The sequence below is a fragment of the Heterocephalus glaber genome, unplaced genomic scaffold (assembly GCF_053883595.1).
Source record: "Heterocephalus glaber isolate CG9 unplaced genomic scaffold, H.glaber_assembly_v1.0 deba00001444, whole genome shotgun sequence".
Taxonomy (NCBI): domain Eukaryota; kingdom Metazoa; phylum Chordata; class Mammalia; order Rodentia; family Bathyergidae; genus Heterocephalus; species Heterocephalus glaber.
The window spans coordinates 375,689-401,508 of record NW_028258297.1 but is presented as its reverse complement, the minus strand read 5'-3'; the positions used below and the strand labels follow the sequence as shown (position 1 = coordinate 401,508).

The following is a 25,820-nucleotide window of genomic DNA, read 5'->3' as shown; positions in this document are numbered from 1 at the left end:
GGCGTGCTGTGAGCTTGCCGCCGCAGGGGGTTCTTACTCTTGAAAAGACTGGAAATCACCTAATTTAACGTTAATGAAGAACTAAGTAAATCACAGAATACCAGTGTTAAAATACGGCCAGCCATAAGAAAGGGGGGGGGGTCTCTCTGGCTGCTTTTACATATGCTGTACTTGGGTGTGGGTGTTGCACCCCCAGAATACACCCGTGCCCAGGAGAGAGGTCAGTGCGGGACAGGGACCCGCGGAGAGCAGCTGCCGGCAAGGTGAGGGACTCACTTTCCACTCTGTCAAATTTCCTAAAAAAACCACACGGTACTCTGCTAAGCAGGCCTGTAGGCACCTTGAAGAGGGCTGGAAAGATCCTCGCGGGGAACTGAGAGGCTCTCCCAGGCGGGGCGGCTCCACCCCCACGCTGAGAGGTGGCCGAAGGGGGTCGCCCCCAGAACCCACCCGTCAGCCCCGCCGAGCTCTGGGACTGTGTCCCCCACTAGAAGGCGCCAGGAGTGGGGCCGGGCGCTCCCGGGGTTCCAGGCCAGGTGGCTGCGCCCCGCCCCTTCCTGAGCGCCGGGGCTCCACGGTTCCCACGGGCGGGAGGGGTCTCGTGGGCCCTGGGAGGGGAGGGGAGGGCGCCCCGCCCCGCCCCGCGCCCCAGCTCCGCCCCCTGCTTCGAAATCTATTTAGCGCCAGGGGTGCCACCGCAGGTCCCCTGCAGGCCCCTGACCAGACCGCGGAGGCACCGAGGAGCCCGCCAGCTCTGACCCGCGCGCCGCGCCCCGCAAAAGGGGACGGACCCGCCAGCTCTGCCCCGACAGACGCAGGTACCCTGAGCCCGCGCCCCTACCGCTCAGGGCTCCCGGGGTGCGGCCAGAGGGCGCCCCGGCCCACCCGCCTCACCGCTCCCCTCCGCAGCCCTGCCAATGGCCCGGACGCTGACGGTCGCTGTCGCCCTCGGTTGCATCAGCCTCCTCCACCTGCAGCTCCCAAGCGCGCGCTCCGGCAGCCTGCGCGGGGACCCTAGGCCCGTGCGAGCCAGGTGAGGCCCCTGCACCACCCCGACCCCAGGCCTGGAGGCCTGTGTCGCTTCCTGCTGCCCACCTGCTCCTGCTAACAGATTGCCGTCCTCATCTGCCATCTAGAGCCACCCCAGCCTTCCGGGCCTGAGCAGCAGGAGGCCTCTGTGCCTTTGCTTACCCCACGGGGGCAGAGCAGCCTCCCAACTAGAGGGTCCCCTGGGGGAGGGGAGGCCAGGGCACCCCAGAAGGGCCAAGCGAAGGGCTGGGGAGTCACTGAATTCTGAGGGTAGTGACCCACAGACTCACCATGACCTGGCGCCCTTTGCCCAGGGAGGTGCTGTTCCCAGGACATGTGACTCCGGCTCTGAAGGGAGGGTGAGCTCACCCTGATGTGAGCAGGCTGTGTGGGGGCCCGGGCTTCCCCTGGTCCCGTGCCAGGCCCTGGGAAGCAGCCGGCTTCCCCTGCCTAACCCTCAGCCTGGGTGGAGGGAGGGTGGGTGAGCGGGGAGCCCCTGGAAGGCCCAGCCCGGGCCCCCAGTTCCACCTCCCCTCCCCTTCTACAGGGACCCCCCGGCCCGGACCCCCAGTGGCCTGCAGCCTCGGCACCCTCACCCGCCCCCCCAGCCACCCGAGAGGGCCAGCCTGGCCTCTGCCATGGGCCGACCCCTCCAGGCTGGTGGCCGACAGCACCCAGGCCTCCGGAGACACCCAGGCCTCCGGAGACCCCACGCCCAGCTCCTGCGGGTGGGCTGTGTGCTGGGAACCTGCCAGGTCCAAAACCTCAGCCACCGCCTGTGGCAGCTGGTAGGGCCAGCTGGCCGGCGCAACTCAGCTCCTGTGGACCCCAGCAGCCCCCACAGCTACGGCTGACTTGGGCCCTGGATACCCTTCAGTCCCAGCACAGCTGGAGCAAGGCACCTGGATCCCAGAGCTGTGGAGGAGCTCCCTACCTGGTCAGCCCCTAGAGCTGTGGGCAGCAGCTGGTCCTGCAGCAACTGTGCCCACACAGCTTTGGACACGTAAACCCATGCACGCGTGCAGACCCAGCTGGTCACACGGGATCTGCACACTGTGGGGCTGAGCAGCCCAGAACTATTCACACGCTGGGGACAGGTTCTGGGCAGAGGTGGCTGACAGCATTGGGCTGAGGGTAGGGGACTGCCTTGTCAGAGGGTAGGGGACTGCCTAAATCAGGGAGCAGAAGTCAGGGTCCTGGACACATAGGGCCCTTCTGAGCAAGTCGGAGGGGCTGAAGAGGCCCAGTGGGGCCTACTGTGGGCCTGGCTGGTGCTGCTCCCCAGTGTGGCTCACCTCCATGTACAACCTCAGCTGGGCCCAGGGCCTCTCCCTGCCTATGCCCTGAAACACAATGACAATGTTCCCCAGGACTGGATGAGGGACATGGTTGTGAAGGACTTCTGCAGTGCCCATTGCCAAACCTGGAGCTCAGGCTGAAGGAGGTGGTGGAGACCCCTCTGGGTCCCCTGTGGGCAGCCAGGGAGGTGGCACAGGGGCTCCAGGCCACTTCTGAGCCATTCTGGGCCAAGGCAGAGTGGACACTCCCCTTCCTACCTGGGGGTGGGGGAGGACGTGGGGAGGGGACATGATCCCCCACCAAAAACAAAAAGTAGAAAAGAAGGATCTAAGGAATACTGTGTCGCCTTGAGGAGGATTGGGAGCAGCCAGAGAGGCCGGCGCTCCATAGGCAACCCATGTGGGCACCTGTGGGCCATGAGTGGGGATGACAGAGGCCAGGCAGGCTCACTTCTCTGCACCCTGCCATGAGCCAGGCATCCTTGAGTGTCAGCAAGGAGAATCACAGGCAGGGAGCAGAGTTCTTGGTGCGTGCCTGTCCCCGATGGGGCTTTTGCCTGTGTTGGTTACGTCACAGTCATCCTTTGGTACTAGCTGGCAGAACCCAGGTTCAGAAGGGTTGTTTGTCTCTTAGCAGGTGTTCACACACCATTTAATTTGCAAGTGCTTGCCAGCATCACTCTGTCAGCCGCCCGGGTGGAGACACCCCACTACCTCAGCCATGTTGTGGTCAGGGATGTGCCCTGGTCACTGCAATGGCTACCTTCAGAGCCTGCACCCAGGGTCCCTGGCAGGCCATCCCTTGGGTCCTGGAAGTGACCCTCTAGGTTCCTGTCCTGTGCTCTCAGGCAACTCAAGGGCCACTTGGTCCAGGTGACCCACCTTTCCTGCACTGGGCCCTGGGACTGAGTGGGCCTTACTGCACAGGGAGGCAGACCAGGCATGATAGTATAAGGCGATCCCTGTGCTGGCAGCACAGTGAGACAGAGAAGCAGGCTCTCGCTGAGTTTGGGGGAAGCAGGGCTCCCCAGGCAAGAAGCTGCTCTGGGGATGGGGGCCCCAGCAGCTGAGTGGGGCTGGAGTCCTGTGAGAGGCCAGCAGCCCAGCCCTGGGTCTCATGCCCTGTGGCCACTGAAGGATGCTATAGAGGCAGGTGGGCAGTGGTGACAGACCATGGGGACCTGGGAGTGAAGGCAGAAAAGAGCCCAGGGCCCGGGGGGCAGGGGCAGGAGCTCAGTCCCGAGACACGACTCTCATGCTCAGCCAAGGCTCCCTGTGCACTGGGCAGAGTCCAGCCTCACATTCCACTCCTCAGCACAAAATGTTCCCCCTTCTAGGAACACCTTCCACCTCTCACCCCCATCCTGTGCCCTCCGGCCCAGACTCCAGGTTGGGCTGCAGGTCTTCAGAATTCTACCCACGAATGGTCTCAGCCGAAACCCCTGAGCCTTGGGGTCCTCCTGAAGTGGGATGGCTGTGGCCCCCACTGTCTATACCTGTCACCACCTACAGCCTTGCATCTGGTGCAGTGCCAGGTCCCACACCACGCCTGATATTCTGGGATGCCCCTCTCAGTTCAGAAGGCGCGGCCTCTACCTCCGCCGCACAAACTCCCGGCTCCACCCTCCCACTGCCCTTCTCACACTGAGGTATATCCTGTTGGCCTGTTCCCAGAACCCCTCCGGGCACTGGTGCCTTCTCTTGACTGGGCACCACCTGTTTTGGGGGCAATATCTGTAGCCTCCTGGAGCTCCTCACCCTCACCTCCACTCTCCCACAGACACAGACAGGAAATACGTCACAGGTGCATGTGACAGGCTGCAGCTTGCTGTCTTCAGTGGTAAGGGGTCTCCCCAACATCTGTTCTCACACAGCTGCATGAGGAATCTGTTGTATACAAGGTCAACTACAGGCTTCTTGCCCGGAGCTCTGACCCTCGTGATCTACCCTGTCAGGCTCTCCACTCTGCCCTCTTCCTGTGGAATGGTCGCTTGCCAGGCAGGCACAGCTGTCCGCTTGGTCCCTGCTGTGTTCTCAGGACCAGCTGACCAGGCAGCTCTGTTTGTTTTGGTACCGGGGATCGAACTCAGGTCCTCGTGCTTGCACAACAGGCGGCCAAACCACTGAGCTAAATCCCCGGCCCTACCATGCAGCTCTGTTGCCTGAGTCCTGGTGAGGGGCACATGGAGGACCTCGCCAGGAGCCCGGCAGTCTCCTCCCCAAACTTCAGATGGTCCCCTGTCCTTGCTGGGCCTGCCTAGCCCTCGCCCAGGATGAGCAAGAATCTTCCCACCCTCTCTACCTGGCCACCTCCCTCCATAGGAATCCAGCAAGGGACTCCAGAACCCTCCTAGCCTTGGTACCACAGCAATTGCTCACTGACTCTTACTCTGCTCATTGGTTGTGAATCCCCAGCTGTGCTAATGCCGGTTGTATCCAGTCATCTCCCTGGGCCTATTGCAACCCTTTTTTTTTTTTTTGCAATACTCTTGAATAAAGTTTTCCTTGCCATTTTAACAAGTGTCCGAATACGTCAGAATAATTCTGTCTTTCTTTTCTCTCTTTTTTTCTTTCTTTCTTTTTTCTTTTTTTTTGATGGTACTGTAACAGAAATTAGTGAGACAGAAGTTAGGATTCTATTAGGCAGTAAGGCCAGCGGCCCCAAAATGGAGTAGGGAACCCCAGTGGAATCTGCTGAGTCACAACCCACCGGGAATCTCATGAAAACAGCTGCAGGGTGCCCCATGGCTGGCTGGGACCTCCCCCCCGAGTGTAATCAGGCAGGCCATTGGTTCAAAGGCACATGGGCCCTACTTGAGCACTGTGAACACTGCATAGATTGTACCATAAAAAATATAGTCTCCTATGGGGCAGAGATTATATTGTTTATACACCACCTGTACTCCTTTCTGAACGCCTTTAAAACCCATAGACAAAGAGCCCTCTCCCAGCTAGTGGGAGCTTTGCTTCCTTGCCTTTATGGGTTGTTTTGTTTTGTTTTGTTTTGTTTGGTACCGGGGATTGAACTCGGGACCTTGTGCTTGCAAGGCAGGCACTGGAACCACTGAGCTAAATTCCCGGCCCCTGTGTTTTTAAAATAAATTTCTTTCACCCTACCTCCCCTGCGGTTCCATTCTCTGTCACCATGGGATACGACCCCAGCATTCCAGTATCATATTTGGGTCCTCATCTGAGATTCCAAGAGGAGGTAAGTAAGGTCGATGCCTTCTTACACTCTGCTTTCACTTTGTGACTTTCCATTCAGAACAGTATTGGGACTCTGTTGACCAATTAAAAGCGATTAGCGTGGCCACCAATCTTGCGGTCTTGGGTTAGAGGTTTCACTGATGTGGGCTGAGCCGATCCCCAGTCTCACCTCTGTCTTCCTTTCCAATTTGATCCTTCTGCTGGCGAAGGAGCGGTCTCTGCCCTTGGCGCTCTTGGCTCCCCGAATCTGATGATCCTTGGACACACTGCTCCATTAACCACGGGTGTTAGAGGCAACAAATCGCCTTCATCATGACTCTCTCTTGGTGTGTTGGGCCAGGAGCCTATATCTTGTCTCGTTTTAATTGTCTGCTTGCACTCTCGCAGGCACAAGTCACACAGTTAAGAGCCATTAGGGCATCCACTGTTTTAGGGACTCCTGTAAAAGGGTAACTTTGTCCTGGGACAGCAGTGTGGTCTCCACTAGGCTCAGGACAACTCCCGTGCATCTGCTAGGTTTATGTTTTATGTTTGTACAACAAAAAGATGAAGTGTCTTTGTTACATAATCTTTTCCTGTACCCTGAATGCTTTGCCCTGTTTGCTTCTGAGTTCTGGGGTCTTGCCTGTAGTCTTTGTCCCTCCCTTCTGAGCCACATTCTTCCTGTCTCTCAAAGTCTCCGCCTTCCACTACTCCCACCTAGTAAATTACTCTCCAGCCTCCCGAATGTCAGACAAACTGGTGCTTTTAGATAAAGGCTATGGCTGTCATTTTTGAGGTCAATGAAAAAAATTGGCTCTTGAACAGTATGCGGCCTGCACCGGGTCCTAGTAAATAATAAGGTGGGGTTTAATTCTTCTCTAGGGATCCAGGGAAGGGAAGGATCCTTCCTGGAAACCTTTGAGGAGTTAACAAGAGCCCACTGGGCTGGGGATTTAGCTCAGTGGTTCTGGCACTTGCCTTGCAAGCGCAAGGTCCCGAGTTCGATCCCTGGTACCAAAAAAAAAAAAAAAAAGAGCCCACTGGGCCAAATCTTGGCTGGTTGATAAATTTACTTTTGGGTTCCAATTTGAGTTGATATTTTTGTTTAGTTGATATGCTTAAAACATTTCTTGTGGATTGGGATAGTTCTTAAACTATAATCACAGGGTTAACTTGCTCTTGTGCTGCTTTCTGCTCAGGCTAAGGTAAGGATGCTACTGAAGGCTGCTTAGAGGTTCTTTGGTCAATTAGCCTTAATTGGAATAAAAAACATCTATAAACTCACTCTGGGCCAAAGGAAAAAGTGCTAGGGGCATCTTAAAATCCAACCAGCTACTAGGCTTGTTACAGAACGAAACCAGTAAGGAGGACAGAGAAGGAAATATAAAAACACTATAAATATAAAGCTATATTTTGGAAATGAGAAGACTTTATATGATAAACTTTTCACTTACCAAAATTAAAAAAAATAGGGACAAAATTAGGAAGTCTACATTGAGAAAGGTTTGCAAATGATGAGGCTTATAAAAAAAAATCGTATGTTCAGTTATTTCAAGTTTTTGCTCTTGTTGGTTTGGTTGAGCCTAGGTTTTCTTCTAAGCCTCCTTTTTGCTCAAAGGTGGGTAAAGAGTGATCAGTGACTCTCAAATTGCCATGCACTCTGCCCAGTCCCAATCCCTCTCCCGGGTCTGACTGTCAACCACGGTCCTTCAGTGTCTCCTGTGCAGGGTGCAGAGGTGACAGACACCACAGCTGAGTAAAATTTTCTGTCTTCTTAGAGATGCGGTGAGGGCTACGTGCTGGTGACAGCCTGATAGGCAGTTGATCCCATAGGTCTAGTCAAGATCTCTGCTTGGAGTTTGGGTTTAATGACAAATGTGGCCCGAAAAGGATGCTTAAACTACTTGGCCTGGCTTCCTGGCTGCCAGGAACCTGCCCCACTGTAATGATCATTGCCCTTCAGTGCAGAACAAGGGGTCTAACCTTTGATCTTCAGTTTCACTTTCAGAAGTGTTTCAGTTCTTTGGGGTAAAGAAAGTCCAACTTCTGGTCACAACCAAAGGGCTTCAGGGACACGAGAGGACAAAGGGCACACCAGTCAGAATGAGTAATCTGGTCACCTTGCCCCCTCTCAACTCTAGTTTGTGGTGGCTAAAATCTAGGACCTCACAGGCTGCCGAAAGATACCTTGGCTGAAAAGCATTTCAATAGGAAAAACAAGGTACACCTTCTCTCCCTTTGATGTTTTTTTTTTTAGATGAACTCATTTATTTGACATATTAAATTATGCAAAGAAAAATATTTGCAACTGCATAAAAAGAATCACATTCTCATACTACTCGAACACCCAGTAGTGGTAAAAAATAATGAATGGACCCCAGGATTTAATGGAAAAACATTCTGTACAGACAAGTTTCAGGCTTCTATCTTCACTGAATCCAAAACTAAACGTGCTTCTTTATATTCTTCAGCTTCTTCCAAATCTTTTTCACTTTCTAATATTTGCAAAGATCAGTATAAGCTGCCTCTAACCTGCGCTGGCAATCTGGGATCATCATCCGGGACTCTTGCAGGATCTCTGGCTGCTTTTTAACGGCATAATTTTCACCATCTTCAGCTTTCATGTTTTCAATCTTTTCTTCCTGTTGCTTTGCTTCTTTTTCATGCGTCACTTTTTCTTTGACCAATCGCTTCACCATGCCGGCCTTGATCTTGATCCGCCTCACGCGAGGATCGGCCATGGTACCTGGATGCGAGGGAAAGTCTCCCTTTGATAGTTTAAAAAAACAAAAACAAAAAGCTTGGTCTCAGTTCCCATTACCCCTTTAAAATACATCCTCACAAAACTGGGGCTCTTTTGACTTCCCTCAGATCCTAAAAATGGCACCTTTCTTTCACATCCTCACCTGGCTCACCTACCCTCTGGGAGATGGAGGAGCTTGGCCTCACTTCTCCAGGTAAAATCTCCCTTGGGACAGAACTATCAGTCTGTGGGAAAGGTTATAGCTCTACTTCTTAAGCCTTCTTAGTTCTTCTCCAACCTAAACGGCCCAAGAGCTCTTCTGGGGTTCCTCGGCCTCTCCCTCTGTAATGTCGAGAGACCTCACTGCTCCCCCACCCCCAATCAGAGTGATGGGTGCTACAGATAATTTCTCTTACTCCTCCTTTAGGTGAAAGATAAACATCGTAACTACTCAGGAACGTGGGCAGGATCCATGTTAAACCTAAATGACACCCGTAATCATACCTGTGGTTGTCTCTCCCAGTGTTTGGGCCTTGTACCCAGTGAGACAAGACATCACTTTGTCTCTAGGTTTTCTCTTTTCATGCTCAGTACCCAAAACACCCCATGTCAATCATAGGCAGCTGGTTTTCTAGAACTAGACCTTTCTCCACAGGCCCATGGTCATCTGGGACACCAGTATCTACTGACATAGGTTTACCATCCACCTTTAAATTTTTTTTTTTATTTTAGCTATGGGAATTGAACTCAGGACCTTGGACTTGCCAGGCAGGTGTGACGCCACTGAGCTAAATCCCTGGCCCCATCCACCTTTAAATTTGCCTGGCTATAGGGGAACACCACCACTGTCTCCCTCATGAAAACTGGCCTCTGTTTCCTTTGTGGAAAATTCTTATATCATACTCTGCCTTTTTCACACAGGAAAATTCTTATATCATACACTGTTGCCAGTGCCCTTCCTAACTTATGATTCTTTAAGCCATCCATCTTCCAAATGTGTAGATCCATCTCTACGCTGGGCTCCTTCCTAAAATAGTCTCTCATGCTGCTAGGTTCAAGAGCTCCTGATTTAAATCCCTGTGGGGAGGGGGTGAGTCCTCGTGGGACCCTCATACCAGTGTTGTTGTGGTACTCCTCTGCATTTTCTAACCCTGTTACTCAATCCTCTTTTTTCATTTTGTTTCCTCTACCTAGAGTCTGTTCAACTTCAGATAGTCATGCAGATAAAACCCACCATAGAGATCCCACCTGACTTCTATCACAGGCCATTAGATCAGCCGTTAGATTGTGTGCGGTAGTGGGAATCGAACTCAGGACCTTGCACTTGCCAGGCAGGCACGGTGCCACTAAGCCACATCCCCAGCCCTGTCAATCCCTTCTTGTTGCCCCTGTACAGCTCAAAACAACTAAAGTAGTCATTGCTCCCTTTCCCTAACAGCAGCTATTGTGGTCACCACGTCTTTTCAGGGAGTGAGGAATGTAACAAAAATTAGTGAGACAAGAGTTAAGATTCTGTTAAACAACAAGGACAGCGCCCCCAAAATAGAGTCAGAAACCCCAAAATACTGACTCATAACCCTCCATAGATCTTACAAAAACATCTACCAGGTGTTCTTCAGCTACCTGGGGTCTCTCTAAAACCTGATCAGACAGGCTATTGACTCAAGGGTGCATGGACCCTACGTTGGGGCTATGTCAACTCTACATAGATTGGACCATAAAAATATGTAGTCTCCTGTATGGTAGAGATTATAATCCTTACACAACACCCCAAGCTCCCTTCTAAAACCCTTAAAAACCTCTAGACAACTGGGTGTGGTAGCACACCCTTGTAAGGAGGATGGCCGTGAGTTGGAGGCCAGCCTGGGCTAAATAGTGAGAGCTTGCCTCAACAAAACAAAACAAAACAAACAAAACAAACAAAGAGCTCTCATGGGTATCCTACTTAGAAACCTCTCCCGACTAGTGATAGCTTTACTTCCTTGCCTTTATACCTGTTAAATAAATTTGCTTGTACCCACCTCCTCCATCCATGGCTTCATTCTTCGTCACCATGAGACACAACCCCAGTGTAGTGTTGAACTCTGGGCTTTGCACATGCTAGGCAAGCACTCTACTGCTGAGCTACACCCCAGAGTTAGAATAATTTTTTTTTTTGGTACCAGGGATCGAACTCAGGACCTTGCGCTTGCAAGGCAGGCGCCAGAACCACTGAGCTAAATCCCTGGCCCAGAATAATTTTTCTTTAATGAGCTGCTGTTCTACCCACAATCCCTAGGTGCCCCAAAGACAAATCACTGCTTCCTGGGAAAGGTATGTGTCAACGTTGGGCCAGGGATTTACCTCAGTGGCGCTGTGCCTGCCTCTCAAGCACAAGGTCCTGAGTTCAATTCCTGGTGCAAAAAAAAAAAAAAAAGGTATGTGTGGTGTGCTGTGTCTTAGGATGAGGTCTATCTGTACTGTCTGTAGGGTGGAGTTGGCTGCAGGCATGCAAGTGGTCAAAGCAGGGGAAAAATAGGCTGGCTGCAGCGCAGGCCTGGACAGCTAATGCAGGTCACTCTTCCCTGGAGGATGGGGAAGCTAAGATCAGGGCAAGGGGGCCGGGGCCACTCTTGTGCTGACACATTAATTTGCTGAGGCCAGTAAAGGGCGGATGGTCACTCATTACCAAGGAGCAAGGCCAAGGGGTCAGGTGGTATCTGGTCACTTATGTAACCTGTGGGGATATATATATATGGGCACCTGGGCCCACAGGCCTCCTGCCAGCCTTGACACTGAGCTCTGCTGCCTCTCACAATGAAGGTGGCTGTGGTGAGTACCCCAGACTGATGGGAAGTAGCTCCACAGACTGGTGCTTCCTGTGGGAAGAGCAGCAGCACCCCCCCTCCCAGCCGGTTCCTGTTGGGCCTGTGTGTCCAGGTCAAAGGGCTCCCTGCTTCCTGTTGTGGCAGCTTCTACCCAGCTGTCACTGGCATCTGCCACCCCAGGCAGGGTCTGGCTGACACCACTCGGCTGATAAAGACAGATAAGGACACTAGGAGTGAGAGCTCCTCAGACTGGGCAGCCAGACTAGGGCTGGTCTGGTTTGGGGCGAAGCTGTGCCCTCATCGGCCTACCAATCTCCAGCCCTGGTGGGGTGCTCTCACTTTCTCGGGCAGCTGGCATGATGGTGAAATGGGTCAAATCTTCCTTCTTGCCAGGGCCCAGATCCCTCCCTGATCTGACCTGATGTGGACCCAGAGATGGCCAAAGACAAGGGCAGCTTCCGGAACTACACTGTGAGGACCCTACCCCTCCCATAGCTCCAGGAGTCCCCGGGAAGCCCCCTCCCACCCTGGGTTCTGTCCAGAAGAGGTAGGCGGTGGCCCCCATGTGGCCCAGCTAACCGTCTGGCTTGCAGTCAGGCCCCCTTCTGGACCGCGTCTTCATCACCTACAAGCTCATGCATACACACCAGACGGTGGACTTCGTCAGGAAGAAGGTAGCAGTTCCCTGCTCACCCACAAACTTGGTTGTGTGCCCACCGTGGGGACGGAGAGGCCTCTGTGGGTGGCTCTGCCCTGTACCCCATGGGAGACCCTGGTGTTGCTTGCCCCAGGAGGGGCTGACACCTCTCTTTCCACCCAGCATGCCCAGTTTGGGGGCTTCTCCTGCAAGAAAATGACTATCATGGAGGCCGTGGACATGCTCGACCACCTGGTGGATGAGTCGGACCCAGATGTGGATTTTCCCAACTCCTTCCATGCCTTTCAGACAGCGGAGGGCATCCGGAAGGCCCACCCTGACAAGGGTGCGCCCCCTAGCGTGGCGAGGGACTTGCTGCCTCTGCCCTGGAAGGGGAAAGCTTCGGGGAAGCCTCTCCCAGAAGGTCCTTTCCGGAGGAGCAGCCCTGTGTCCCTCTTCACTCTCAGTCCAGGGCTTGCTCCTTCTGTCTCAGCCTCCCCTGTCCCCTAGTCTGTCCTGTCTTTCTCCTGCAGACTGGTTCCACCTTGTTGGACTCCTGCATGACCTGGGGAAGGTCCTGGCTCTGTGGGGGGAGCCCCAGGTGAGAGCCAGGAGTGAAGTCGGGGGCAGACTCAGCTCTGGGCTCCTGACCCCACACGGGACAGGCCAGCCCCCCCCACGCCCACAACTGCTTCCCTCCCCAGTGGGCCGTTGTCGGAGACACCTTCCCTGTTGGCTGCCATCCACAGGCCTCCGTGGTGTTCTGTGACTCCACGTTTCAGGACAATCCCGACCTCCAGGACCCCCAGTACAGGTGCTCCTGCCCCAGGGTGGGGTGCTCCCTTCCCCAGGCCACCTCTGTCCCTCACACTCACCTCTTGCTGCAGCACAGAACTCGGCATGTACCAGCCCCACTGTGGGCTGGAGAACATCCTCATGTCCTGGGGCCATGACGGTGAGTGGGCGAGGGGAGAGGGTGTGGGGAGGGGGTGCGCCTGCACCCCAGGTGCCTGTGGTGACGCCTCTGTCCTCAGAGTACATGTACCAGATGCTGAGGTTCAACCAGGTCTCCCTGCCTGCGGAGGTAGGTAGAGGGAAGGGCCGCCCCAGCCCACCCCACCCCACCCCGCCAAGCCGTCCACTGGGCTGGGCAGCCTGAGCCAGCAGGTGTGGCCTGCAGGCCTTCTACATGATCCGGTTCCACTCCTTCTACTCGTGGCACACGGGTGGCGACTACCGGCAACTGTGCAGCCAGCGGGACCTGGACATGCTGCCCTGGGTGCAGGAGTTCAAGTAGGGTTTCCCCAAGGGCCCGGGATGGGGATGGGAATGGACAGGGGCACCTTCTCGAGGCTCATCGTCCCTCCACCCTGCAGCAAGTTTGACCTCTACACCAAGTGCCCTGACCTGCCGGCCATGGACCAGCTTCGCCCCTACTACCAGGCGCTCATTGATAAGTATTGTCCTGGTGTCCTGAGCTGGTGAGCTGGCCCTGCGCTGGCCCTCACAGGCACAGTGACCCCCATGCTGGCCTTGCTGGGAGCCCCAAACACCCACCCTCAGCCACTACCTTTCATGGCCCCTGCTTGTAATAAACACCTTGACACAGCGCTTGTGTCTGGCTCTTCACTGTGGCAGCAGGCATGGCTTTTCGCCACCCTAAACACTGTTCAGCCACTTGGCTCGTGTGTTCCAGAGCCTTGGGGACCAATCACTCACCTTATCCCCCATTCTAAAATTGGCAACAAAACAGGGTTGGGCATGGTGGTGCCTGCCTGTAATCCCAGCATCCTGGGGGACTGAGGCAGGACCATCACAAGTTTGAGTCCCACTTGGGAAACTTGGTGGGGCCTTATCTATAATAAAAATGAATAATAAATCAATACATAAACAAGGCTAGGGATGTAGCTCAGTGCAAAGTCCCTAGGTTCAATCCCCAGCACCACAAGCAAAACAAAAGAAAAAACTCCACACACACAGTGCTGGATGTGGCGGCTCACGTCTGTAGTCCCAGCTTCTCAGCAGGCTGAGGAGGGAGGACCCCTTGAACCCATGAGTTTGAGATTAGCCTGGGCAATGCAGCAAGACCTCATCTTGGAGAGAGAGAGAGAGAGAGAGAGAGAGAGAGAGAGAGAGAGAGAGAGAGGGAGAGAAAGAGGCAAGCAGAGACAGAGTCACAGAGAGACAAATAGCTAACAGTCATACAAAAATGTTCAATATCATGACTCTTCAGAAAATGCAAATTAAAGTCACAAAATGTCATCTCTCACTTGTTAGAATGGCTGTTATAAAAAAAGATGAAAGAGGGCCAGGGATTTAGCTCAGTGGCACCACCTGCCTAGCAAAGGCAAGGTCCTGAGTTTGATCCCTGGTACCAAAAAAAAGAAAGAAAGAAAGAAAGAAGGTTGGGGGTATGCACACCCACCTATGATCCCAGCATTTGAGAGGCTGGAGGAGGATTGCCGTGAGTTCAAGGCCAGCATGGGCTACATAGTGAGTTCAAGGCCAGCCTGAACTGCAAAGCAAGACCCTGTCTCAAAAAACAAAACAAACAGGGCCTTGGGGTGTAGCTCAGTGACATTGTGCCTGCCTGGCAAGTGCAAAGTCCTGAATTTGATCCCTGGTACCGGAAAAACAAACAAACAAGATGAAATGTAACCCGATGGTGAGAGAGTACAAAAGGGAATTCTGCGCAGTCAGTCCAAATGTGATTAATATTATGGAAAATGGCACGGTATTTGATCGAAAAATTAAAGAGTATTCCTACTGTGGGATGCAGCAATCCCACTTAGAAGTGTGTCCTGGCCTGTGGGAGTGTCTGACTGTGTGGGCTTCACACAGTCTTTCGGGCCCACCCAACAATCTCGGGTGATTTTCCCATCCCAAGACTCTTCACTCACATCTGCAAAGATGCCTTTTTCAGTAATAACACAGTTCACTCACAGGTTCGAGGAGTGTGGCATTGGGATCTTTTGCAGGCTGTTTTCCAGGCTAGCTAAAGGCTGCCCCGGGCCTGGTGTCAGCCATTTGTTTAAGAACCCCTGGCTTTCTTGAGTGGGAAATTGTATTTCAGACTTACCTGTGGGCCTGAAGACTAAATTGATTACTTCTTTTTCTTTTTTTCAGTGTAGGGGATGGGTCCCAGGGCCTCATGCATGCTAGGCAAACACTATACCCCCAAGCCCCCAAATTGATGACCCCTTGAAAGTCCGTCCACTCCCACTTCTGATCCCCAGTGTGGTCACTGGACTTTGCTGCATTGCCTTGCTGTCCCATACACCTGTCCTCCGAGAGGCTTGCTGTTCTGGCTACAGATCCTCACTTAGGCCTGCTACCTCCAGATGGCGCCTCTCTCAGCTCTGCCTTTACTGAGACTTTGGCAGCAGCCCCTGGTGTCTGCTCATTTCTGTGCAGGGCTGGGAGGCCAGAGCTATTTTCATGGTACTCGGAGCAGCTATCTGCCTTCTTCACAGAGCTGGTATTCACTCTGACAACAAAACAGCCATGCTCTCCTGGGTGGAAGAGGTCAGTTTTCCAGGATTATAAGTGTTTGTCACTATGTCCAGGGCTTTATTAGCAATTTTCAAGCATACAGTGCATTATTATTAACCTTTTTGCCTTTGATGAAGCAGTAAAAATTAATCTTGTTAAATCTCTGTCCTTGCTGGGTGGTGTGGTGTGCAGCTGTTGTGTCAGCTTCTCAGGAGGCTGAGGCAGGAGGATCATTTAAGCTCATGAGCTTTGGATTAGTTTGGGCAACATAGCAAGACCTATCTCAAACAACAACAAGAACAATAACAACAACCACCAAACGGAACGAAACCAAACTCCATCCTCAAGTATGGGTCATTTTAGTCTCTTTGTGACAAAATGGACAAGGTCCAACTCAGCTGCAGGAGACCCCCTACCCCAGTGGCCAGGGCTTCTGGTAGCCAGCAGTACCCTCTACAGATGGGGTTCCAGGGCTCAGACCCCTCAGAGTGGAGCATGAGGAGAATGCCCCAGATGCCAGCAGGAGCCCGGGTGGTGGTGCTCCTCATATTGCCTTCCTGGCTGATCAGTATTTGGCTTCTTTCCTGGTGATTAGCCTCGTAGTTCAGTGCACGAATTGCAGATGTTGGACCTTGTGGAACTCAAGGACCTGGGGAGCCTTCCAGGCCTTGCCAAAGAGCACGAGGCTCCAGTGGGGTGTGGAACAGCTGCCCTATGTCGGGGGGGGGGGAGGGAGATCTAAATCAGAAAGTCAGACTCACGGGAATCTCAGGTGCCCCAAGCCCCAGACTACTGCTGTGACCTCCTCATGAGTCTGAGGGATGCAGCTCCACATCCCTCTTGCTACCTCCCTCTTCCACTCTGCCTTTTGGAATCCACAGGGGCAGGGTGATCAGGAAGTGGTTCTGGAGGGCCCATTGTCTTCATCTGGGCACCCTGGACCCTGTGAAGCTGGCTCCTAACCCGGTGCCCACTGTCCAGCCTGAGATGAGGTTCTAGATGTGTCCAATCTCACTATGTTCATGTGTGGGATAGAAATATTCAAGATGAATGCCAGTTCACTGCATTTGCATGTTTACTTTTTTCTTTTGACACTAGGTCTCACTATGGAGCTCAGGCTGGCCTCAAACTCTAGGGAATCCTCTTGGCTCAGCCTGGTATTATAGGCATGCACCACCATACCTGCCTTCTCTTCCTCCTCCTCCTCCCTCTTATTCTTTTCCTTCCTCTTTCCTCTTTCCTCCTTCCCCCTTCCTCTCTTCCTCCTCCTCCTCCTCCTCTTCTTCTTCTTCTTCCTTCTTCATCTTTGCTTGAAAAGATTGTGAGTTCAGAAGACTGAAGACTTAAAAAATAAATTAAGTTAACATTTATAAAGCAGTTTAAATATTTTAGCCATTTAAAATATACAAATGGAAACTCACGGCATTACCGTGAAAACCTACTAGATTTAAAAAGAAGAGAAAAAATGAAAACACACAGACTTAATATTAAGATAGCAATAGTACCCAGAGTGATCTACAGACTCAATGCAATCCTTATCAAAATCCTAGGAATATTTCTTAAAACTTAAGTACAAAAGCAATTCTTTTTTTTGGTACAGGGGATCGAACTTGGGATCTTGTACTTGTGAGGCAGGCTGAGGAACCACTGAGCTAAATCTCCAGCCCCAAAAGCAATTTTTAATCCTGAAGTTAATATGGAATCTCCAGGGACTCTGAATGGCCAAAACGATCTTGAAAAAGAACAAAGTTGGAGGACTGACACTTTCTCACTTCAGAAGTTACTGTAAAGCTATCATCATCAGACCAATTGTGGCATAAGCAGGAAAAGAAACACAGGGACCAATGGAATAGAGAGAGAGAGAGCCCAGAAATAGGCTTTTGAACATACAGTCATTTGATTTTCAAGAAGGATGCCAACATCAACGAATGGGAGAAAGAATAATCTTTTTAATAAACAGGAAAATTGAATATTCACATGCAAGAGTGTACCATATATAAGAACTAACTCAAAATGAATCATGACCTAAACTTAAGAACTAAGAGAATAAAACTCTTAGAATAAAATATAGGGGAAAAACTCCACAACACTGGATTTGGTAATGATTTCTTGGATATGATAAAACACAAGAAGAAATAGATAAATTGGATTATATCAAAATTAAAAACTTTTGAGGTGGGCTTGGTGGCACACATCTGTAATCTTAGCACTTGGGAGGCTGAGGCAGGAGGATTGTGGTGAGTTCAAGGCCAGTCTAGACTACATAGCAAGACCTTGTTTCAAAAAAAAATCAACTTTTGGTCCACCCAAGCCTCCTGCTCCCACAGTGCTTAGACAGAGCCTGGTCTGCACTGCTGCCCACCCCTGCCTTGCCCTTGAAGGTGCACCAATACCACCATTAGGACATTGATGCTGCCATCAACTGCCAGATCAACCTGGAGCTCTATGCCTCCTTTGTCTACCTGTCCAGGTCTTTCTACTTTGACTGTGATGATGTGACTTTGGAGAACTTTGCCAAATACTTTCTTCTCCAACCTCAGAGGAGAGGGACTATTCAGAGAAACTGATGAAGTAGAACCAGCACAGTGGCCAGATCTTCCTTTAGGGTATCAAGAAACCAGACTGTGGGCCGGGGATTTGTCTCAGTGGTTTCGCCGCCTGCTGCACAAGCGCAAGGACCCGAGTTCGATCCCCGGTACCAAAAAAAAAAAAAAAAAAGAAACCAGACTGTGACGACTGGGAGAGCAGGCTGAATGCGATGGAGTGTGCATCACACTTGGATTAGAGTGTGAGTCAATCACTCCTGGTGCTGGACAAGCTGGCCGATGTCAAGAGTGGCCTCTATCTGTGTGACTCATGGAGACTCACTACCGGAATGAGCAGGCGAAGTCCAGCAAAGAGCTGGGTGACCACATGACCAACCTGGCATGATGGGAGCCGCAGTCCAGCATGGCAGAGTGTCTCTGACAAGCACACCCTGGGGAGACAGTGACAGCCAGAGCTAGGCTCCCCACCACCTGGGGTGGCTCCTTGGTCATCAAGGCAGCACATGCATCATGGGGTTACCTTTACCTTTTCTATAGATTGTACCAGTTCTTTAATTCCTTAAAATAAAGAAATTTGGTACCCCCAAACAAAAACAAAATTAAAAACTTTCCTGTGTCAAAGTGAGTGAAAGACAACTCACAAATCACATATCTGATAAAGGATCCAGAACTCCCACAACTCAACCACACAAAAAAAGACGTGACCCACCCAATTAAGAAATGGGCACAGGGCCTGAGCAGACATTTTCCCGAGACACAAATAGATAATAAGCACATGAAAAGATACTCATGATGGGCCAGGGAAGTGGCTCAGTGGCACCGCACCTGCCTGGCAGCACAAGGTCCTCAGTTTGATTCCTGGTATCAGACAAAAACAAAACAAAACAAAACAAAAAACATGCTCAAGATTAGTCACGAGGGAAATGCAGATCACAAGGACGCCTGTTCCTGAAAGGAAGCAGGTGTTGCTGAAGACATGGGGAAGCTGGGACCTCTGTGTCTTGCTGGTGGGAGTGCACAATGGAGCAGCTGCTGTGGAAGGCACTGGGTGGCTTCTCAAGAACCCACCATGGGGTCACCACGACCCTGCAGTCCCACTCCTCCATATGCATCAAAGGAGCAGAAGGCAGGGCTCAGACAGATGTTTGTGCTCCTGTGTTCACGGCAGCATTATTCCCTATCATCAAAAAAAAAAAGTGCTGGAAACCCAAGAGTTCATTGAGAGATAAATGAATAATCAAAATGTGGTCTGTCCACACAGCGGAGTGAAGTTCTGACACGTTATAATGGAGATGAACGTCCTGTTAATTGAAAAAAACAGATGCAAAAGGAAACATTGCATGATTTGGTTTATAGAAAGCACCTAGGATAAAAAAAAAAAAAACCCCAGAAAGTAGAACGGAGAATGCTAGGGGCTGAGAGAAGAGTTATTGTTTAATAGGTGCAGAGTTTCTGTTTAGAGTGACGGAAAAGTTTTGGAAATAGGTAGTGGTGATGGTGCACAACAGTGTGAGTTCACACAAGTGTTCACAGCAGGACTATTCACAATCAGTAAAAGGTAGAGACAACCCAAATAGCCATCCAAGGACAAATGAATAAAGGAAATGTGGTCCATCCATATAATGTTACAAAGAATGAAGTCCTTAGACATGAAATACTTGGCCAGGTACTTGGGCAGCCAGCACTTGTAATACCAGTTACTGTGTTTGGGAGGCTGAGACAGGAGGATTGCAAGTTTGAGGCCAGGCTAGGCAAGTTTTGTGAGACTGTCTCAAAATAAAAAAATAAAGAGCTGGGATGTAACTCAGTACAAAGGCCAATTCCCAGAAGCCTGCCCTCCCCCATACCCACTAACAGCCTGAAGTATACATATTACAAAGTGGCTGTAGTGTGAAACAGCATGCCTAGGAAAAGAAGCCAGGCACAAGAGACTACATTATATGATGATTTATTTATTTATGTATTTATGTATGTATATATTTATTTATTTATTTTTGAGACAAGGTCTTGCTATGTAGTCCAGGGTGGCCTGAATTTATGGCAGTACTCTTGCCTCAGCCTCTCAAATGCTGGGATTACAGGTCTGTGCCATCATGCCTGGCTTATAACTCAATTTTTTTTGCGGGGGTGGGGGGTACTGGAGATTGAACTCACGACCTTGCACTTGCAAGGCAGGCACAATGCCACTGAGCTAAATCCCCAGCCCTATAACTCAATTTTTAAAATAATTTTTTTTGGTGGTGCTAGGGATTGAATCCAGGGCCTCAAAGGCACTAGGCAAATGTTCTTCTACTGACCTACACCCCAGCCCAATATAATTTAATTTATAGGAAATGTCCAGAACAGATAAATCCATAGAGATATAAAGAAGATTGGCAACTGCCTTGGGCTTGGGAGGAGAGGAATTGGAAGGTGCCTGACATATGCCATGGGGCTGCTTCTTCAGGGGATGAAAAGGCTCTACAATTGACTGAGGATGGTCACTGAACTCTGGATACACTGCAGGCCCTAACTGTGCACTTTTAAGGGGGGGAATTGTACAGCATGAGAGTTATCAAGAAAGCTGTTACAAGCAGGAAAATAACATGACAGAGATAAGACAATACATATCAGTTATAACCATCAATGTTAATGGTCTGAATTCACCAATCAAAAGAAACAGACTGGCAGAATGGATCAAGAGGCAAGATCCAACAATATGCTGAATACAAGAAACACATTTAATTGAAAAAAAAATTCACAGACTGAAAGTCAAGGGATGGAAAACAATATTCTATGTGACAGAAAATCAGAAAAGAGCAGGGGTAGCTGTTCAATTTGCAGACCAAGTGGATTTGAAGCCAAGACAGATGAAGAGAAACAAAGGTCACTACATCCTGGTAAAGGGCACAACCCAAGAGGAAGAGATAACAATCCTAAATATATATATGCACCAAATAGCAACAACTATACAAAACAAATATTAACAACACAAAAAATCATCACATAAGCCCTAACACAGTTGTAATGGGGAACCTCAATACCCCACTGTCACATATAGACAGATCAACTAGACAAAAAATCAACAATGAAATATTAGAATTGAACCAAACTTTTGAACAAATGGACTTAGTAGATGTCTACAGAGTGTTCCACCCCACAACATCAGAACACGCAATCTTCTCAGCTGCACGTGGGACTTTCTCCAAAATAAACCATATACTAGCTCATAGAACATGCTTAAGTAAATGCAAAGGAGTTGACATTATCCCATGCACATTATCAGACCATACTGCAATCAAATTGGAAAGTAACGCCAAAAGAAACCACAAGAACTTCAGAGATACACGGAAATTAAATAACACCCCTCTGAGCAACCAAAGTGTCACAGATTAAAGAAGAAATCAGACAACTTCTACAATTTAACGTTAATAATGACAACACAACGTACAGGAACTTATGGGATGCAATGAAGGCAGTCCTATGAGGGAAATTTGTAGCAGTGAATTCCCATATTAGGAAAACAGAGCAGGCTCAAATAACCTAATGTTGAACCTCAAGCTTCTAGAAAAAGAAAAGCCAGCCAAGGTCAAAGCAAGTACGAGGGAGGGAATTATAAAAATCAGAGCAGAAGTTAATGCAATGGAGACTAAGCAAAAAATACAAAGAATCAATGAATCGAAGAGTTGGTTCTTTTTTTGTGTGTGCCAGGGATCAAACTCAGGACCTTGCGCTTTCGAGGCAGGTGGCAGAACCACTGAGCCAAATCCCCAGCCCCTGTTCTTTGAAAGATTAAATAAAATCAGGCCAGGGATTTAGCTCAGTGGCACCGCATCTGCCTTGCAAGTGCAAGGTCCTGAGTTTGATCCCTGGTACCACACATATGAAAAAGTTTTGTTTTTTTTTTTTTGGTACCGGGGATCAAACTTGGATCCTTTGGCTTGCGCAGCAGGTGGACGAAAAAGAACTAAATAAACCGACAAACCCCTAGCCAACCTTATCAAAAAAAAAAAAAAAAAAGGAAAGGAAAGAAAAGAAAAGATTAAAATCAATGCAAAAGAAAAAAAGGGCCAAGGATTTAGCTCGGTGGTTCCGCCACCTGCCTCACAACCACAAGGTCCTGAGTTTGATCCTTGGTACCAAAGGAAAAAAAAAAAATCCATGTACTTAGGAATGAAAATGGAGAAATCACAACAAACCCTGCAGAGATCCAGAAGATCATCAATTCCTACTTTGAGAACCTGTATTCTAGTAAGATGGAAAATACAGAAGAAATGGACAGATTCCTAGATATCAAAACTGAATAAAAAGATATAGAAATTCTAAATAAACCAACATCAGCCAATGATATTAAATATGTAATTTAAAAACTACCACCAAGGGCTGGGGATTTAGCTCAGTGGTGCCGCCACCTGCCTCCGCAAGCACAAGGTCCTGAGTTCAATCCCCAGTACCAAAAAAAACCCCCCAAAGTCCAAAAACTACCAACAAAGAAAAGCCCTGGCCCTGATGTATTCACTGATGAATTCTACAAGAAATTTAGAGAAGACCTAATGCTGCTACTCCACAAACTTGATAATGAAATTGAAAGGGAAGCAATACTCCCAAATTCATTCCTAGAAGCAAGCATTACCCTGATCGATTCCAAAACCAGAGAAGGATCCAACCAAAAAGAATTACAGGCCAATCTCCTTAATGAACATAGATGCAAAAATCCTCAATAAGATATTGGCAAACAGAATGCAGCAAATTATCAAGAAGGTTATACACCACGACCAAGTTGGATTCATCCTAGGGATTCAGGGATGGTTCAACATATGCAAATCAATAAATGTAATACACTATATTAACAGAGCCAAGGACAAAAATTATGATCCTCTCAATAGATGCAGAAAAAGCATTTGACAAGGTCCAATACCCATTCATGATAAAACCTTACAGAAAATTGGTATAGATGGTCTTTATCTCAATGTGATAAAAGCTTTCTATGACAAACTAATAGTCAACCTCATATTAAATGGACAAAAGCTGAAAGCTTTCACTCTAAAATCAGGAACAAGACAAGGATGTGCACTGTCACCACTCTTGTTCAATACAGTTTTGGAAACATTAGCCAGAGCAATCAGACAAGAGAAAGAAATAAAAGGAATAACGATAGGAAAGGAAGAAGTTAAATTATCATTATTTGTGGATGACATGATACTCTACATAGAAGACCCCCAAAATCCCAGCAAAAGACTTTTAGATTTGATAACTAAATTCAGTGGTGTAGCTGGATACAAAGTGAACACTCAAAAGTCAATAGCCTTTGGGCTGGGAATTTAGCTCAGTGGCACTGCGCCTGCCTTGCAAGCACAAGGTCCTGAGTTCAATTCCCAGTACCAACAAAACAAAACAAAACAAAATAAAAAAACAACCAGGAAAAGTCAATAGCTTTCCTGTACATGAATAATAGACTCAGAGAGAGAGAAATTAGAGAAACAATCCCTTTCACAATAGCATCCCAAAAAATGAAATACCTAGGAATCAATCTAATAAAGTAAAAGATCTCTACATTGAAAACTACAGTACTCTGAAAAAGGAGATTGAAGAGGATATCACAAAATGGAAAGATAGCCCTTGTTCTTGGATAGGAAGAACCAATATAGTGAAAATGGCCATATTTCCAAAATTGTTATACAGATTCAATGCAATCCCAGTCAAAATCCCAAACAGTGTATCTCACAGAATTACAAAAAACAATCCTAAAATTCATTTGGAACCAGAAGAGACCTAGAATAGCAAAGGCAATTCTGGGCAACAAAGGCAAGGGAGAAGGTATCACAATACCTGACCTGAAATTATACTACAAAGCTACTGTGATAAAAACAGTATGATACTGGCAAAAGAACAGACTTGTGGATCAATGGAACAGGCTAGAAGATGCAGAAACAAATCCAAACACACACTCAGCCACCTTAACTTCGACAAAGGAGCCAAACACCTTCACTAGAAAAAAGATAGCCTCTTTTATAAATGGTGCTGGAAAAACTGGCTTTCCACATGCCAAAGATTGAAAGTAGAACCATATTTTTCACCATGCACTAACCTAAAATCTTTTTTTTTTTTTGGTACCAGGGATTGAACTCGGGTCCTTGCACTTGCAAGGCAGGCAGCAGAACCACTGAGCTAAATCCCCAGCCCTAACCTAAAATCAAAATGGATCAAAGATGTAAATATAAAAACAGAAACACAAAATCTGCTGGAAGAGAGAATAGGTAGAACACTTGAGGACATGGGAGTAGGCAAAAACTTCATGAACAAAACCCAGACTGCACGGGAAATAGTACAAAGAATCAACAACTGGGACCCCATCTTATTAGAAAGCTTTTGCACAGGAAGAGAAACTACCAACAGAATGACAAAACAACCCACAGAGTGGCAAACTTTTTTATCAGCTATTCAGATAAAGGACTATTATCTAGAATATATAGAGAACTAAAAAAAGAAAATCAGACCCCCCAAATTTAAAGACCCAATCCAAAATTGGGCATTTGAAATCAAAAGACACTTCTCAGATGAAGAATTAGAAATGGGAAGTAAATATATGAAAAAAAAGTTCAACATCACTGGTCATTCGTGAAATGCAAATTAAAACAACCCTGAAATCCATCTCACTCCAGAAGGAATGGCTGCTATCAAGAAATCAACCAAAGACAAATGCTAGAGGGAAAAAGGAATGCTTCTCCACTGCTGGTGGGAGTACAGACTGGTGAAACCACTGTGGAAATCAGTATGGAGATTCCTCAAAAAAATAAAACTAGAAGTTCTATTTGACCCAGCTATACCTCTTCTTGGTATCTTCCCAAAAGAATTAAAAACGTCATACCACAGTGATATATGCACACCCACGTTTATAGCAGCACAGTGTGTAATAGCTAAATCTTGGAAATAGCCCAAATGCTCATCAAGTGATGAGTGGATAAAGATGTAGTTTTCTTATACAGTGGAGTACTACTCTGCCATAAAGATGAGCTTCAGCCATTTATAGCCAAATGCATGGACCTTGAGCCCATACTCTTAAGTGAAATAAATTGGGCACACATGTTTAAATACCCCATTGCTTCTCTGGTGTGAGAAACTGAAGGTGGAAATAAGGACTGAAATGTATAATGGATGTTGGGCAATGGGAAGAAAGTGTTCAAATGGGAAGGGGAACAGGGGAGGAGGGAGGGAGAAAGGAAGGGACTAAAAAAGGTGAAAATTGAAGGGAAAAATGGAAACAAAGCTTTTGCACGTGGGGAGGAGAGGGGTTTAAGAGGGGATGGGATAAAATAAAATTTATCTAAAAGAAGAAAAGAAAAAGAAAGCAGCTACAGAAAACCTAGCAGACTTACAAACTGAGCCGAAAAGATGAGTGTTTGAATTTTAAGTCTGTTGCCATATTTTAAGCCAGTGCCAGCTGCTGGCTGGCTGACTCCACGGAAGAGCCCCCGCAGGTACGTGAAAGCCTGCAAGGCACAGTACGGTGGCTACAGCTGAATGGGTTGGCGTTGAGCTGAGCTGGGGACATGGAGCTGTCCAGGAGCCCATGAGGGAAAGCACAGGGCAGGTGTGGACAGAGGCCAAAGCCAGGGGAACAGGAAGCTGTGCTGAGTTCCCAGGGAGGGAGACAGCCCCTGATAAGATGACCTGACCCCAACTGGGAATATGGCCAGTGCCCTGACCCCTGCTTCCACTGCTGTCCTCTTCCCGGGCAGGGTAGAGGTGCTGGAGGAACCTTTCCTCCATCAACCGGATCTAGGCCTCTGTACCCTCTCTCCTTTCTCTCTCAGCCTCTCCTCTACCCCTTGGCCACCTGGACTCTTTTCGTCCTTGTCAGGACCAGGAAGTGGATGAGGAGGGAGGTCATAGAGTTCTATGGCCTCTGACCGTTCAGCCTGTGGTCCACCGATGGCCTTGTGGCCCTACAGTGCCAAGTACACCAGACTGTGCTGGTCCTGAGGCTGTGTCCGTTTTGCAGACATGCAAAGAGGTGCCCATTAATCCAGGTTGCTGATGGTGCCCAGCCATGCCTGCCGTCCTCAGGGCTGCCCAGCAGGAAGGAAACACCAGCACAGC

General features: G+C 49.1%; 2 protein-coding genes and 1 pseudogene across 4 annotated transcripts; 2 read left to right on the top strand and 1 right to left on the bottom strand.

The window, feature by feature from the left end:
* The first annotated feature begins 491 nt into the window (after positions 1 to 491).
* On the top strand, positions 492 to 4,807 carry Adm2 (adrenomedullin 2). The gene is made up of 3 exons (XM_004845313.3): positions 492 to 818; positions 910 to 1,033; positions 1,577 to 4,807. Exons 2-3 carry the CDS (start codon positions 918 to 920, stop codon positions 1,881 to 1,883), a joined length of 423 nt encoding a protein of 140 aa, XP_004845370.1. The 5' UTR covers positions 492 to 818; positions 910 to 917; the 3' UTR covers positions 1,884 to 4,807.
* Positions 4,808 to 7,753: 2,946 nt separating this feature from the next.
* On the bottom strand, positions 7,754 to 10,906 carry LOC110349337 (tubulin-specific chaperone A-like; annotated as a pseudogene). Its single transcript, XR_015452195.1, has 2 exons — positions 10,603 to 10,906; positions 7,754 to 8,284 (listed from the first exon to the last, which is right to left on the bottom strand). The product of XR_015452195.1 is annotated as a tubulin-specific chaperone A-like (transcript).
* A 26-nt stretch (positions 10,907 to 10,932) lies between these two features.
* Positions 10,933 to 13,312, top strand: Miox (myo-inositol oxygenase). Of its 2 annotated transcripts, none has more exons than XM_087213612.1 (10): positions 10,933 to 11,070; positions 11,460 to 11,537; positions 11,660 to 11,740; positions 11,887 to 12,049; positions 12,237 to 12,304; positions 12,408 to 12,517; positions 12,591 to 12,658; positions 12,738 to 12,787; positions 12,884 to 12,996; positions 13,080 to 13,312. In XM_087213612.1, exons 2-10 carry the CDS (start codon positions 11,502 to 11,504, stop codon positions 13,186 to 13,188), a joined length of 798 nt encoding a protein of 265 aa, XP_087069738.1. In that variant the 5' UTR covers positions 10,933 to 11,070; positions 11,460 to 11,501; the 3' UTR covers positions 13,189 to 13,312. The 2 variants fall into 2 exon arrangements, with proteins under 2 accessions (XP_087069738.1, XP_087069739.1); XM_087213613.1 differs by having other exon boundaries at positions 11,009 to 11,070; positions 11,664 to 11,740.
* Positions 13,313 to 25,820: the final 12,508 nt, after the last annotated feature.